Genomic DNA, 17,025 nt, shown 5'->3' on the forward strand with positions numbered 1-17,025 from the left:
GGCTGTGGGTTGATTTGGATGTAGAATTGATCCTTGGCTCCAGCACTTGCTCACTTGATAATTTTGGGGATTCTGAAGCTTTTGAAGATTTATTTTACTTATTTGAAAGGCAGAGTTAGAGGGAGAGGAAGAGACAGAGATTTCCATCTACTGATTCGCTGTTCACATGGCAACTGGGACTAGACCAGACGGAAGCTAGATATCCGAAGCTCCATCTGGATCTCTCAAATGGGTTGTAGGGGCCCAAGTATTTGGAACATCTTCTGCTGTTTTTTTTTTTACCGGGTTCTTTAGCAGGGAGCTGGAGCAGAAGCAGAGCAATTAAGACATGAGCCAGCATTTGTTATGGAATGCCATCGTTGCAGGCAGCAACTTATACCACCTTCTTGGTCCCAACAAGTTTATGAAATGAACCAGATAAAGATAACTTCTACTGGATGGAGTTTTGTGAGGAGTATATAGGACCACATAAGAGAGTTGGCATAACACTTTACTATGTGGTAGGGAATCTCCATGTGCTGCATTTACCCTGTGTTTTTTTCATCACAGTATTCTTAAGCTTGAGCAATTGGCTACGGGTGTGTCTTACCTGAAGGACAAATGAGAGTCCAGTATCATACTGTCATGATATCTTCAACAGTTTGATTGGGAATCCAACTATTATTGAAGAGTAGAGATGCATACTGTGTTCACACTGTTAGGCGAACCTTCTCTGAAAAGGTGGACAAGACTCCCCTTCTGGCACTGCTGCTGCTGCACTGTGCTCCCTGAAGCCATGAGCTTTCTTTCTGAATCCCATTGGACTAGGCAAATGTAATCCACTTTTTTTCTCAAATTAAGTTGTACAAAATAAATCCTATGCAAATTAGAACAAATCGAATGAGCTCTAATTGATGGAAATGAGTTCCCACAAGACAAATCCAACTCAAGTGGAATGGGATTGAACCTGAGACACAAAATTACAACAGGTTGCAATTAACCTAACTCAAGTTCCGTTATGGGAGTTCCAAACAGTTTAAATTAAGAGCAACCGAACTGGTCCTGAGAACTTAAAGTGAATTCAATTTCCCTCCAGCTGAAAATCAGCTGGAATGGAGTCCAGGGAGATTAAGACATTTCCAATTGTATCGTTGCATTTCCAAAAGATTAAAATGAGCCAGACAGACTGACTAGATTCTGAGTGGTTAGGTAAAAATCAAACTTTACATTTCTAGCTTAATTTCAGAACTTCGTAGAGAATTATGAGGGCACTTCAGAAAGTTTGCGGAACACAAAATTAAGAGATAAGCTTATTTTAGTTAGAAGAAAATTGAACTCTATGAAGTTTTTGCCTAGTATTCATTTCCCTGAACATTTTTGAGACCAGACATAAAATATTGCTGTAAGAACCAGTGTCGGGGCAGCTCTGTGACATAGTGAGGTATGCTGCCATCCATAGTACCAACATCCCATAGGGGTGCCAATTTGAGTCCTGGCTACTATCCTTCCAGTGCAGTTCCCTGGGAAAGCAGTGGAGGATGGCTAGGTCCTTGGGCACCTACATTTAGGTGGGAGATCAGTAAAATCCCTTGGCTTCCAGCATTGGCCAGGCCCTGTACCGGCTGTTGTAGCCATTTGGGAATGAATTAGCAGATGAGAGAACCCTTTTTGCCTCCTTGTCTCTATAACTTTTCCTTTCAAATAAATAAAATTAGAAAGTACACAGCTAGTGTAACTCTGTGCTTATCTCATAATAGTGAAGTTGGCAAATTGTCTGCAATACATGTTTTCTTATTTTCTTTATAACTAGCAGAGCTGTTTGCATAGTTGTGGCTATCAACATATTTAGCCAAACCAAAATAACAAGTAAAACCAAAACCTTATATTTATCAGTCTCCCCTGAAGAACTGTGTGGCCAGTGTTGATGGTGGTGAGTTCTTTCCAATTTTTCTTTGCCATGTGAGAGGACATCTGGGAGCAAAGAGCTACAGTCGTATGTAAAATGTGGTGATTGAATCTGTTGCTATAGAGCAAAACTGTAGAAGAAGGATTCTGTGTCTACAGAAGTAATCCCTAACAGACAACATGGTAGAGGTGCATGCACTATTTCAGAAGCTATCAGGACCCCTACCAAATCCCCTTGGTACTTACTAATCATCCTGGAAGCTTTAGCTGCAAGTACCTGGACTCTACCCAGAGGATCAGCAGTAGATGAATGACCCCTGGGTTCAACACTTGATCAACCCATCCAGTCCATCCTTCTCTGCCGTGGGATGGGGGCATCTCTGAGGTTTGCCCCACACCTGTTCCCAGACGTTAAGTAAAACTGAACCTTAGTTGTCCATGGCATTGATTTGCTCACTATTGTCCAATTCCTTTTCTTCTGTGTTTTTTTTCACCCTAGCACCACCAAATGAATGTGCGGCTTGCCCTCAAATCCTCATCTCATCTCTGCCTTGAGTGTAACCAAAGGTAAGACACCATCTCTAGGACAGAGCAAGGTGGTACAATAGGTTGAGGACACAATAACATGGATGGAGAAGGATTAGCCTAGCAGAGGCAGCGAGGGTGTGATCCTGTGAAACAGGAGAGGGTATGCTGATTTTAACCGTTAACAAAAGAAAATCTCTAACCTACTCCCTCAATCATGAGGCTAGAATGTCAATCAAGTACAGTTCTCTTCTAAAATGTATTCATTCAATCCAGGAAAGAGAAGATGACACAAAAGTCAATAATATTTAGAGTATTCATGGTTTTTTATTTCATGAAACCAAATTTTGCAAACATCAGTTGTAGAAGCATTTTATATAGACATTAAAATAAAAAGGCAACAAAATATGCAAAATACTCATGCCCTCCCATTTCCCTCACACACACACACAAATATAAATCACCAGAGAACTTGAACTAATTCAGAAACAGATTAAATTATTTTAAACCAATGGAGATATTGAGAAATCATGCACAGTAAAATGAAAATACGCAATAAAAGTAAGCATTACACATCTGCTCTTTGCTGTTTAAAATGTAAATAGATACAAGCTAATGATGGAATATGAAAAGATTATTGAATATGCTAAGTCTAACACTAGAACACACTTAAATCATTCACCTCTCATATATGGAGATTGGAGACTACATATATATGGGATATGTAGATGGGAATTATCTCCGTATCCCATCTTCTTGAACTTTATACTCACTAATATGAATTCTATCAATTTCTTAGTTAAAAAAAAAACATTCTGAGAAATCTAAGACCAAGGGTCAGAGAAAGAATGGTAGTTATCCATTCTAGGAAAAATGGGGGCTGGATTTCTACCGAAAGGCCTCTCACCCCCTGATCTCTGCCTAATAAAAATCGTCTTGCTGTCTACACAGACACTACAAACTTGCAAAAGGGAATGTTGTATATAGCCCTGGGCTTCACTCTGGTTATTCGCTATAAGGCAGAGAGCATGGTAAGAAATGGGCCCTTCACATTCAAAGAGTAACACACTCGCACACACCTGTGAGGTTTACTCCCAGTTAAAAACACAATGATTTTGGAAGATAGTTACAACTATTGCTTGCTGATGGAAAGCATCACATTACAAAGTCCTTTCTTTAAAAAAAAAATCCTACTTTTTAATTTAAATAAATTATCATAAATAAAGGTTCATTTTAACTATTGAGAAAACACATTTTGCAGGCACAACACATGATAAAATAAACCTGTTTTATATTCTGGCTCTTAAAAATTAGCTTTACATGCTCCTGATGCCTTTCAATATTTCTACAATAAATGGTAACAGCTACATTTTTCCAAGGACAGGGCTTGAGGGCTACTAAAATATTCCACCCTTTGCTGGCAAAACATTACACTGATTATCCAGTCACTACATGATTTTCTTTAAAAGCACAGGCTGCTGGGACCCTCCTTGAGTTGCTCACTCACTGTGACTGAGGCATAGGATTTGGGAACCTCTCCCTATGAGCAAGTTTCCAGGTGACACTGGTACTACCAGCATTGGGGCCACACTTTGAGGACAACTGCTTTGAACTATCACTTCATCTGTTCCTTGAAGAGCAAAGCAAGCCTAGAGAACCCAGAACCCACATGATGCATACAAAGGCCATATCTCTCTTCAACGCCATGTCTCAGAGACAATCTTTGTGAAACAACCTCCCCTCTCCCCCCTTCCCCTCAACCCTTACTTCCTGCATTAGAGTGATCTTAGGGCTCAGCATGTAAGGAACCCTTGCATAGCATTTCCGTTTTGATGAGTCTAGGCCGGGATTACTTCCTATTTTGCATTAGGTGGTAGTTACAATCTACTGTGTTTTACAGACACCTTCCCCACGGCAGGATCCATGCCCCCCAGAGGAACAAAAGCCACAGCTACATGTCTTGCCCCAGTAGCTCTATCTCATCCAGCAGGAAATCCATGTCCTCCCGGCTCACTTGAGGACTGATGACCACCTGGCGAAAGAAGTTGACTTTCCCGCGGTGGGGCTGGTAGCCCAGCATCAAGCTTCCTTTCTTCATCATCCTCTCCTTAATGGCTGGGGCCACCTGCACGCAGACAGAAGGTGAGGAGGTGAAACATCAGACCACCAAGATGTGTCCTCTACTGGTGGGAACCTCATTTTGATATATAAGAGGTTGACACTAACAATAATAATCAACTGAGAACTCATAGCATATGAGTTAAATTTCAAGAGATCCAGCAATTCACATCATCTTCACTACTAATACTATTAATATATGCAATGATAGAGGAGGAAATTTAGGCATATGTAGATTAAATAAATATCCCCAAACCTCTGGCAGTCTTACTCCAAACCCAGACTCCAAAATCAAAATAGCTATATACATTTCTGCCTCTTTAACAATAAATTGGGTGTCCCCAAGGTCCTAATTTCAAAGGCATCAAATGTTATATTCCCAACTCGCCTTAACTATAAAATGCCATTGTTACAGCATTTTGAACAAAGTAAGTCATAGAGAAACTTGAAGTTGTCTACTGAGGAACAATTAATATGTGTATTATATACACTGCTATTTTTAAAAAGATTTATTTATTTTTATTGGAAAGGCAGATATACAGAGAGCAGGAGAGACAGACAGGAAGATCTTCCATCCGATGGTTCACTCCCCAAGCAGCCGCAACAGCAGGAGCTGAGCCAATCCAAAGCCAGGAACCAGGAGCTCTTCTGGGTCTCCCATGCAGGTGCAGGGTCCCAAGTCTTTGGAGCATCCTCAACTGCTTTCCCAAGCCACAAGCAGGGAGCTGGGATGGGAAGTGGGGCCACCGGGATTAGGACTGGCGACCATATGGGATCCTGGCGTGTGCAAGACGAGGACTTTACCCACTACGCTATCGCACCTGGCCCTACACTGCTATTTTGAAGACAAACAGTGTATTAGTCTATGTGTTAGTCTATTAATAAGACTGTATATTTTTCTATCAGTTATTATACTTTGAAAAGTACATAGTTAAAGGATCTAGAAGATAATGAAAGTTTGACATTCTCATATGTGAAATAAATGCAGTCTGTATTTTTTAACAATAGATGTTTGTTTTTATCTATTTGAAGTGGGGAGAGAGCAAGAGAGAGTACAACAGCCTGGAAGTCAGGAGCTGTGAATTCAGTCCAGTCCTTGACCTATCACCACTATGCGCCTATTAACAGGAAACTAAAATCAGAAATGGGACAGGACTTCAATGTAGCACTCCTAATAGAATGTGCACATCCCAAGAATCACCTTAATCACAGTGCCAAATATTTGCCCCCCCCATTTGTGAAGAGGTGTAAGGATGTTTACAAAAGTATAAAGTCCATATGTCAAAGTTTTTTTTTATAGCTTGCACAGGAAGTATGGAGCTGGGCAATACAAATTCACATTTTTTCCCTCTAAAAGGTTAATGTTTGAAGAAATAAGTTCCATTTAAGGAACACATGGAAAATAAGTCCCACTTAAGGACCACATTTTCAAATTAGTAACATGCTATAACATTTATAACTCAGCAGCTGGGTTATAAACACTTAAGATAGGGAAGCTTGATTTTTGAGAGTTATAAAAAGTTGAGGATGTACTCTGGCTGGCCTGGAAATACAAGCAAAAGCTTTTCCATTTGGGTTTTATGCTACCTTACTGAAAAAGTATTGAGTCTGCCCTACTGGAGTATGTGGAAATGCAAGTCTCTGTTGTTGTTGTCTTCTCAGAGTAGCCACTTAGCTCATCCAGAAGGGAGGAAAACATTCCCGAAGTACGTCAGGCAGAACATGCCTTTAAATTTCCAAGGAGACTGTTATGATTCCAAGTGCCCATGAGCCTTTCTCTCACACTTCATTCTGGTTCGTAAACACACCAATGCCTTGCCAGTTACACCCTTCTAAACCAAAACTACTCTGACAACACAATCTTCATGTATTCCAAAACAATGGAAAAAGGAGTAGTTTAGAGCCCTGGGACATTCTGTATTAGACTTGAGCCTTTTTAAGAGATGTTCAAGGGTAATTTTGAGGAAACACTTGTTTCCCTTTTGTGTTAAGTTTGGACCTGAAATCTTACAAAGCATGGACTATTCCTTGCTCATAACAACACCAGCATACACTTGTTCAGAAAAACCAATCGACTATTCTAGACAAGAATGACAGGTTTCCTACAGTATAAAGAGGCAAGGCAAGAAAACATATGGGTGTAAAAGAAAATTGTAGCAAAAGGACAGAGGAAAACTTCACAGAAACTCTGGATCATTGGGTTATATTCTAAAATGTACCACACAGCTTATATTCAGAGCTTTGCAGAGGTTATGGAAATGACAGTAACTAACCACCTTCCATTCTCTTTGCAAAACTTAGTGGCAAACCTTCAGGCAATGCTAAGGTTAGAAGCTGGCAGGTGACTTTCCGTTCAGTTGACTCCTGTCTGCTTGAGACTCTTGAGTTTATGTATAGAAATTGAGCGTTCCCTCTCCCACACCCCAAGCATCTATTTACATAAGCAGCATTTATTGTCAGAATTATAAAATCTAGTGAAATTATTGGTAAACCATCAAGTAGTGAGCAGCTAAAGAGGATGGTTGCCATCAAAATTAACTAGAATGCTTTGGAAAGACTAAAGTGGAATAGATACACATAACTGCATCCAAATTAGGTGTAATAGGATAACTGTGCATTTAAAAGAAAAATCTTGTGATCTGGACTGGTGCTGATTTTGAAAACCACTGCCTTGGAGCCATTCCATATGAGCAATGTTAGAATCCAGTTTTCTGCTTCTCAGCTAGATCCCTGCTAATGCACCTATAAAAGCAGTGGAAGATGGCCCACGTACTTGTGTCCCTGTCACCCATGTGGGAGACTGGGATAGAATCCTCGGCTCCTGGATTCCTCTTGGTCCAGTCCAGGCCTCTGAAGTAAGTTCATTTAAGAATGAACCATTAGATGCAAGCATCTCTCTCTCTCTCTCTCTCTCTCTCTCTCTCTCTCTCTTTTCAAATAAGTACAATCAATGCAGACTATTTCTGTACTCAGACAGCAGCAAAGGTGTCTAAGAATCCATTTCACTTAGAAACCTAGGTGGATGTAGTTTAGGTAACAATGACAGCACCTTCACCATCACATCTCTCCCCCAAGAAAAGCCTCATGGAGGCCAGCATTGTGAAGCAGTGAGTTAAGTTGCTACATGTGATAGAGCATCCCAAATGGGCACTCCAAACTCCTGGGTTTGTCTTGTTCACCCCTGGCCTAGCCACCATCTGGGAGTGAACAAAAGATCACTCTCGCTTTGCCTTTCAAATAAATTAAGTTTTTTTTCCTAACAGACAAACAAACAAACAAAAACCCCAAAACCTCAATTGCTTTTGGAAAACATTTGGAAGAACTCACTTGATGAAAAAACCTTCATCCTCGAAAAGATGGGATAGAAACATGCATAAATATATACAGGTAATCTAAAAACAGTTTGATATAAAAGCTGATTATTGGATGTCAACATTTCTAAGTTGTGTTTGCACAATATTTTTTCTAGAATTATTTGCTTGAGCTGACTAATCCTCATCACACTAAATAGAAAGGACTCCAGTGCATATATAGAAATAAGTGGGCACAGGCATACGTGTTTGTGCAGTACACACATGCCACTCATGTATCATTTACAACTTCTAAAATTTCTCTGTGTGGTCACAAGATAATACAATTATGATCTGACTTGGGCTCACGATAAGATATCGACTTTGAATTTAGAGAAACTCCTGATTGTAAACTGAAATAATGAGAGAAAAATGTAAGAGCCCTAGTGCTGATCGACTCTGGCAGACCTAACGGACAGAGGCCAAATGTCTGGAGAGGAGAGCCACAAACTCAAGTTTAGAGCTTACAGCTTGCGATTCCATGGATAATATATACATGGAAAACATCAAAATTCCCTTTATGTGCATCTTTATCAGCTCCCAGTTAACCAGAGTGTAATTAGTTCTGGTTTACAGTCAATTTTAAATTCAGAACAGGCCTGTCTTGGCTGAGGTATAATGTGGTAGTCTTTTCCTGTTTTACTTTTCTATATTTCTATCCTTTCAGCCCAACGTGGTATTTCAACTTTTGAGGAGCATCAGAATTTTGTTTCCAGCTCATAACGTTCTTGAGGCTTATGTGAAACTGTTATCAAACAAAACTGTCTATGGCACTGACCAATAACTACAGTCCAATTAAAGAAAAAGTAAAGAACAAGGTTGGTCACCACTGTGACCTTGACATCATGTATCAGCGTGCAGTGTTGAGCCGCTGCGGCTTCTGTTCCAAGCCAGTTACTTGCTAATAAGCAGCAGACAGCAAAACCAGTACCTAGACTCCTATACCCTCATGGGAGATTTATTTAGGAATTCCTAGGTACTATCCCGGTCCAAGCCTTTGTGGTCATTTGAGAAGTGAACCAGAGGAAGATCTCTCTGTCTCGCATTTTCTATGTCTTTCAAACAAATAAGTAAAAAAAATTTTAAGTAACTGAAGTATAGTTTTGAATATTCCCAATGCATACAAATGACGCAATTGGAGGGGCTGGAAACGCCAATGATCTTGAATTGATCATTCTACATTGTATATATATATATATATATATTAAATTTCAATGCTGTCGTCCAGAAATAAGTACATATATATTATATATCAATTAAAATTAGTTAAATAACTGCCGATTTGCATTTCCTATTAGCAAACCCGGAATGGTTTCTCACGTAAGCAAGAAAGTTCTCAGATTTTTCTGTAGGCATTTATTTTGGGTCTTCAAATTCTTCCTTTCGTGTAAAGCATGAGAAACACCAAGCTTCTCAGGCAGATTTTTTATCCACTGGTTTTTCAAGATTATGAAGAAGTGGGTAAGTATCATATGACTCAGAGAACCAAGCCTGGTTTGACAGCACATTACATATTTTATTTATGTTTCTGTGGACTGCATTTCCTAGAGGCAGCTTCTAGTATATAAAGGGGGAGGATGTCCTTTGTCTATAAACGCTGCTGGAAGAAAACTCATCAGCAACATCAACTCTGTATAACAAATATTACTGTTACAGTAGTAGTAAAAGATGCTATTACTGTGAACAAATATTTTGCCAATTGTTTGCCATTTGTGATATTCTCCCACATGCCTGATTCCTGCAAACTTAAAGTTTATTTAAAGGAACCACACATTTTTGGCAATTTTTGGACCAAGGATGGTCTCATGAACGGCTAGCTTATTACCTTTGCATTTGAAAAATCAACTGTTTACTATTTATAAAGCATCTGGACATAATCCAATGCTGGGTGATTTGAATATTCTCTTTTGCTGATCATAGCATTCTTCATCTGACAGGATGGAATATTCACCAGGGGGGGAAATACACACAAACCAAATGTAAGTATCTGAATATTGCTCTTAAATGAAGCATGCATGGCGGAAAGCAATTTGGCAGGAGTGAGATTGCTTTCTGGTTCTCAATTATTTTACTGCTGGTTTTCCTTCAAATTGTAAATCAAATTCTGTTCTCTCGCCTCTATGCGCCAGTCCCTGCATCTTAAGTGGAGGAAGATCCTGACATTTCTATTTTGTTGCAGTGACTTACGCTACACATTTCTGTAGGATTTCTTTTTTTTTTTTTTTTTTGCTAAATCCATACATTATGTACCAGCAATGACTTAGTCATTTACACAGAATTTCATTGTCATACCATGGCAGCACAAGACAGCATTTGATATTTAAAAGTTGCTTAAGCCCAAAGACAGGAAACATTGAAATCATTCTCTCTCTGGTCCAGCAATTTGATAATAAGTGACTAGCTGGACACTGTCATAACATTTGATCAAAATAAAATGGCAATACTCATAAAATCACATCTTTGTTTAAAAATGTGCTTCACTGTAAACATTAACAATAATCCATTTTTTTTCAATAGATAAAGTGGTTCTGCAACTCTCTAAGAGAGGATCTGTTTAATTTTCTTCCAGGTATTACAAGCTAACATTTTTGTGAAATAAAAACAATGGTAGAAAAAAATGAAATTAAAAGATACAAAAATTACAGATTCAATTTTGTTGCTGTTCATTTGAAAATTCAACTGTCAAATCAACCTGCTAAGTTGCTTTGAAGTTTTCAAATGGAATCTGGTTTTCTGCCCTTCTCCACCGGGGTCAGCCTGGACTGCAGACCACACTTTGGGAAAGGCTGCTCTGCTTTCATTACTTTGACTTCTCCTAGCTGGGTATTATTTTAGCAAAGAATCTTTATGTTATTTTGCTCACTGGCATGAGCCTATACCATTTTGAATTTTTTGTATTCCACCATATCTCTATGCCATTCCTGACAAACATGTTGCAGTTCTAACTGCTTCAATTATGGAATTTCAATGAAATCATGGAGTTCATCAGAATCCTTTCAATCCATTCGTGAAACATCTCAATCAGTTCAACATGTCCCAGACTGGGATCCTCTAGAAACTTCCACCTGCAGGCTCACCGTACATGCTCACCACAGCCAGCAGTGGAACAGGACAAGGCTGGAGCCCAGAACTCCATGTTGGTGTGCCATGTGCATGGCAAGGATTCAAACGCTTGGGCCACATCTGCTTTTTTCCTAAGTTTATGAGCAAGTAAACCTTTTTTGCAGTAGATACACAGGACTTGAGTTAGTATTCGATATGGGCTGTAGGCATCCCAAGCAGTGGCTTAATCAGTTGCATCATAACACCCACTCCATAAATAGACTTCTAAAAAAATATGCAATGTAAAACCTATTCTTAACTCATAAGCTTTACATAAATACATAGACAATGAGCCATATTTGGTCTTTGACAACCTTTATCATCTCCTTGGACTGCATGGAAAAATACTTTTTGGTCTATAAAAAACAGCTCTCTAAAAGCAAAAGTACATAGAACATCATGTTCATAGGCTGTCTCAGAAATTCTGTTTTGAGCCAAGAAATGACAAACATCTTGATCCTCCTCCAGCCGAACAGGAAACACGAAACATAGATGGATAGCAACTGCTTTCTTTCAGCTGGCTTTTCTGAAGCATGTACAAGTACTTACTTACACTTTCTTCTCAAATAATATAGACTCCAAATAATTTCCACCCTCATATGATATGTTGGAGAGAGATCTTCTAAGCAAGAGACTGAAATCTCTTTAGTGGAAAAAGCTTGAAATGTTGGCACTACATCCTCAGGACCGAACCCAAAACTGTTGAGAATTAACCTAACTCCTTTCTTCATTGAGTTCTCCTTCCCTCCCCGCACCCCTTTTTAAACAGTTGGGGGTCATCGCAGAGAGAGGTGCAGTGTTGATCAAGGCTGGAGCCCACAGAGGTATGCTGGTTGCAGAAAAGAACTGGCCAGAACAACTCAGAGGACTTAGCTGGATTTACATATGCCCTCCTCATTCTGAGACAGGTGCAGGTCAGTGCAGTTGAAGTTTGGGAACCAAATCAATTCCCCCCCTCAGTGTGATCAAGAGGGAATAGTCACAAATCTCGTCAGCCGAAAGCTGGTCAGCGATCAATGAGAAGTTAACCATGCAGTCTGAAATGTCCAATTCCACCAACATGGAAAATTAGGCCTATGAGACGCATGCAATTCTTCCATTTGTTCACTAATTCCTCCTGTATTTGGTTCCAATCGGCAAAGCATTATGATTGCCTTTTCATGACTCAGTGAATTTAAGGTCCTTGGAACACTCATGTTGGATCTCAGACTGTTTTTTAAAAAAAGTTTTTATTTGCAAGCACCGAGTTAAAGAGAGTGAAGAAGAAGAGGAAGAAGGGAGAGAGAGAAAGAGAGAACAAGAGAGAAAATCTTTCATGTACTGGCTCATTCTTCAAATGGCTGCACTGGCCGGAGCTGGCCTGACCCAAAGCCAGTAGTCAGGACCTCCATCCAGGTCTCTCACAAGAGTGGCAGTGACTCAAGTACTTGGGTTATCTGTGCTGCTTTCCTAAGAGCATTAGTAGGGAACTAGATTGGGAGTGGAGTAATTGGAACTCCCATATGGGATGCCAGAATTTCTATCAAAGCTTGACCCACTACACCACAAGGCCTATTTTAATCTCTAAGCAAGTTGGGCTTTTTTGACTATAAAAATGAACTGAATCTTACTATGCATGATATAAGTTAGGTTCCTGGCATGTGTCCTGAATTTGGCTAAAAATGTATACTTTAGAGTTTAATCGCCACATGATTCAAGGAGGGAAACTGAATGAAGAAGAAATTTCCTTAAGGAGTAAGCACACACATGCAAAGGGTGAAGTGACTTTCTTAGGTTTATATAAGAATTGCTTCCTGATAATGATTATATTTACACTCTTAAAACATAGAAACAGAATTTCTTGCAACACAGCTGGCTCTTGTTCACAGTCCTAAATTGCAGAAATATTTTTCTTCTTTTTGATTTAGCCCTAAGTAAAATGATCCTATTGCTTTGACATTTCATTAAGTTACACATTCAGTGAAGAATTTATCACACTTTTTCCTAACAGTACCAAATTAGGTAAAAATTATTGAACATGTTACTTCCTTTTCTTCTTTAAATAAGTCTTGGCTGTATAATCTTACTAGCCAAAAAAGTGAATATTTAGAACAACCATTCAAAACAACACAAATGTGTTTTATCTACAAAATGGATACTTTAAAATTGTGGTATATCTGTATGGTGGAATAGTCCTCATAAAGAAGAAACAATTATTGATACAGCATGGATAATGCTCCAATTAATCAAACTAAGTTCAATACACTGTATTGAACATTTATGTGATTTCATTTATGTGGCATTCCAGAAAAGCCAAAAAACACTTGGTGGAAAATGGATGACTGTGGGGGTTAGGGGGGAGCCAGCATGGTGGTGTATCAAGCTAATCCTCCACCTGTAAGTACCACCATCTTATATGGGCACTGGTTCATATCTCCACTACTCCTCCACTTCTGTCCAGCTCCCTGCTTATGACCTGGGAAAACAGTGGAGGACAGCTGAAGTGGTTGGGTTTCTGCACCTATGTGGGAGACTTGGAAGATGCTCCTGGCTTCTGGCTTCAGGTCGGCTCAGGTCTGGCTGTTGCAGCCACTTGGGGAGTGAATCATGTCAGGAGACGAAGACCTCTCTATGTATCTCATTCTCCCTCTGCAAAAAATCTGCTTCAAAATAAAAATAAAATACATCTTTAAAAAATGAAAAGAAGGAAGAGAATGGATGTGAGGTGCCAGAGGCTTGGGCTAAGGAGCAGGATTAACCTCAAAGAGGCAGTCCTGGTGAATTTATGAAGGGGGATGGCATTTTTCTACATGACATACATTGGAGTGGATGCCTACAAGTGATTGAATTTTGTATTCTGTTTTAAACTGGGTGTTGACCTTATTTTTTGTATATTCTTCAGGGTCTAAAATAACATCTCAACAGTGGCTAATATTATGGATTGGATTAGGTTCGTGGACCTTTGTATCTTGAAAGATGAAGTCTAGCTGTACAAACATATAAAAAAGGGGGTCAAATGAGTTCATTTTAAAAAACACAAGCCTTTCTGAGAGGATGTGTGGCTACAGGAGCTCAACGGAGCAGCTACAGATCTCAGCACCAGCATCCTTATTTTCAGAAAAAGGTGATAAGAGCACAAGTAACTCTTCATAAGATGGGTTCAAGTCTACATTTTCTAATTCTAGAAGAATCTATGGCACAAACTCCAGGAAGGAGATGGAGCTGTGAATTGAAATGCTTTCTTCTCTTTTTTCGCCATTAATTGCATGTCTGAGTGAGCCAGTTAACTTCTCTGTGGGTCTGAAAATAACAAAGGTCACAGACCGTTCTTGGGCACAATGGACAAATTGATGTTGGGCATGTAATGATAAAAACTCTTCTACATAGTGTGCAGATAGGAAATAAAGCAATCTATAGGGCTCAAGGCGTTTGGGGGGACTCATATCAAACATTAGATAAAGTACAGCTAAATATACATGATTCGTAAATGAGGTTCGTATATTTTAGTTGAGGTATGATTGACTAAATTAACAATTTTTTTTATTATGTGTGACTTTTCAGTTTTCCCTTTTTTTTCTTTTGTGCCATATTTTTTAAACCAGCACATATTCTTATGCTCCTTACTCAATTCCTCTGCCCCAAATGCTTATTTTGCCTGATGGTATAATAAACTATCTCTCATTCACACTAGAGTAACCGAACACTCAGTTTTCCCAGAAATGACCCCAATGTTACCTCCTGTGCTGTAACTATCAAGGGAAGACCCTTTCAGTCTCAGAAGTGTCCAAGTTTAGCTGGTAAGTTATTTGGATCAACCTGACTGTACACAAAGCAACAGGCTGATTTAGACTGCCTTGGGTCCCAATTCCTGAGCTTTAATGTGACTTTGGACAAAGTAGAGAACCCATCGGTGATTCTTGTTTCACTTCTAAAAATTGGCAACTCTTTGTCGACTGTTATGCGGACAGTACGAACTAATGTACAGACCAACTAGAGGGCTTTCCATCCCCCAGTCACCTGGATCCAATATGGGCGCCGGTTCTAGTCCCGGCGGTTCCACTTCCCACCCAGCTCCCTGCTTGTGGCCTGGGAAAGCGGTTGAGGATGGCTCAGAGCCTTGGTACCCTGCACCCACGTGGGAGACCCAGAAGAAGCTCTTGGCTCCTGGCTTCGGATAGGCGCAGCACCAGCCGTTGTGGTCACTCGAGGAGTGAATCATCTAATGGAAGATCTTTCTCTTTGTCTCTCCTCCTCTCTATCTGACTTTTCAATAAAAATAAATACTCTTTTAAAAAATAACTTCCAATTTATTCTTTCTCCCCAAAGCATCCAAACTGTATTTAAGTATCTATTGATTTCGAGGTTTCAGAAATGAAAGCTTGCACTTTTTGCATGTGGCTTCCACACTCGTCTTCCGCTCCCCCCACCCAAAACAATAAGTTTTTTCTTAAGGCAATTATTAATTATCTTGGTAGGGATTTTTTGTTTGTTTGTTTTGGTTTGGTTTTTAGAGAGAAACTTTCCATTGTGATCCATTGTAGGTGGCAATAATGTTTTGTTGTATTTTTAGCAAATTCTAATTGTTGTGTTATGTTGTTTAAAATGCATATATATTGTATAAATTAAGAAATAATATCTCTGGACACTTAAGAAGACTACACACTGAAAATTCATGACTTGTCTCTGTGTGTCCAGTCGCCTTGGGCTGTCCTGTCGTTTACATTTTTATCAAAGGAAGGAAGAAGAGCATTATGATGGTACTTCAGAGAGTCGGTGGGAAAACGGAATTAAAATACAAAGTTATTCTGGAATAAAAGTTTTGAGATCTATGCATATGGGAGATTTTTCAAAAGATTCCTAGAAAATGGATTATGAAAAAAAGGTCCATTGCTTTGACAAGGTTTCACAAGATTTCTAACATGAGCTTAGTTTTGAATTCTACTTTTCTACAACCCTTTGAAGTCCTCTTGTATTTAGTGTGCTCTAAAGACATCAGATGATGCAGATCAGTTGGATCCAAGCCCCAGTCATAACTTCTCAATGTGAACTTCCACAACACACATGTGGTGGCCTACGGATGGAGCAGCCAACTCAACTGCTTCTTCTCACAATACTTGGGCATCTGTGGAGAAGGATGGTTCTTTCACTGGGGCATTGGGAGAGGTCATGGTGATGTTGGAAGTGGGAGTTGCTTTGGGCAGGAACGGTGGCTTGGAGAGATACAGAGAGAGGAGAAGGGGGGGTGTCCTACTGTTAGACTGCTTGTGCTCATTTTACAATAAAATAAAACCGTGTCCTTCAAAGAAGTGTTTAACCAGCATTTATGTCAATCAAAAAGCACAATAAAATGTTCAATACATATAACCATGACCCGAAAAACAATGAGTACTTTGTTTCGATGGCTTTTTGAAGTCAGTTTTCTTTTTAAATATGCTTTCTGCCATTCATTACTTGTCTCATTCTTATTCCTTTGTGCAAATCTTACTTGTTATACTGTGATGTCTACTTTCAACCCCATAATTTGTAGGAGAGGTGTATCGGTGTCCATATCTCAAGCCTAAATTATCTAAAAATGGTTAGCTACAGCCCATGAAATGAGATGCACATAAGAAATGATTTTAGCTTGGCAGAGTATGGAGGAATAAGCTACACTTTGTATATTAACTTCTCCAGTACAGATTTTTGCTCTTATATTTCTCCAAAATACATCTGTAAATTAGACATGCACAAAATATGTGTTGATTAAAAAAACTGCCATTCATGCTGTTTCCAATACAAATGAGCAAAGGCACAAAAATGCATTTAGAATCCTAGAACGGCTGAAAAAACACTGTCACATTTTGTGTTTACAACATAGAAATGACGATGACAGCAATTCCAATAACCTAATGTCAGTCATATACACAAGCCAGCTGAAATGAACAGTCATAAAAACAAACCAAACTGAACTGGTAGCGTTAGCTGATGAATGGACACAATAAACATTTTATACACTCTATAAAGCAAAAAGCTTAAGAGTCACTTGTACCCCAGCAACCATCTGAGCTAACAACTCCTGAGAAACTGT

At 39.3% G+C, this 17,025-nt stretch overlaps 1 protein-coding gene across 1 annotated transcript in view; it reads right to left on the reverse strand.

Annotated features, from left to right (window-relative positions):
• Positions 1-4,170: 4,170 nt before the first annotated feature.
• Positions 4,171-17,025, reverse strand: part of GADL1 (glutamate decarboxylase like 1) — a 115,238-nt gene continuing 102,383 nt past the window's right edge. The window contains exon 15 of the mRNA XM_058657030.1: positions 4,171-4,534. Within this exon, the coding sequence (XP_058513013.1) occupies positions 4,361-4,534 (174 nt within the window). The 3' untranslated portion in view covers positions 4,171-4,360. The remainder of the gene's footprint in view (positions 4,535-17,025) is intronic.

The sequence above is a fragment of the Ochotona princeps genome, chromosome 30 (genome assembly GCF_030435755.1).
Source record: "Ochotona princeps isolate mOchPri1 chromosome 30, mOchPri1.hap1, whole genome shotgun sequence".
In the NCBI taxonomy this organism is placed as follows: Eukaryota; Metazoa; Chordata; class Mammalia; order Lagomorpha; family Ochotonidae; genus Ochotona; species Ochotona princeps.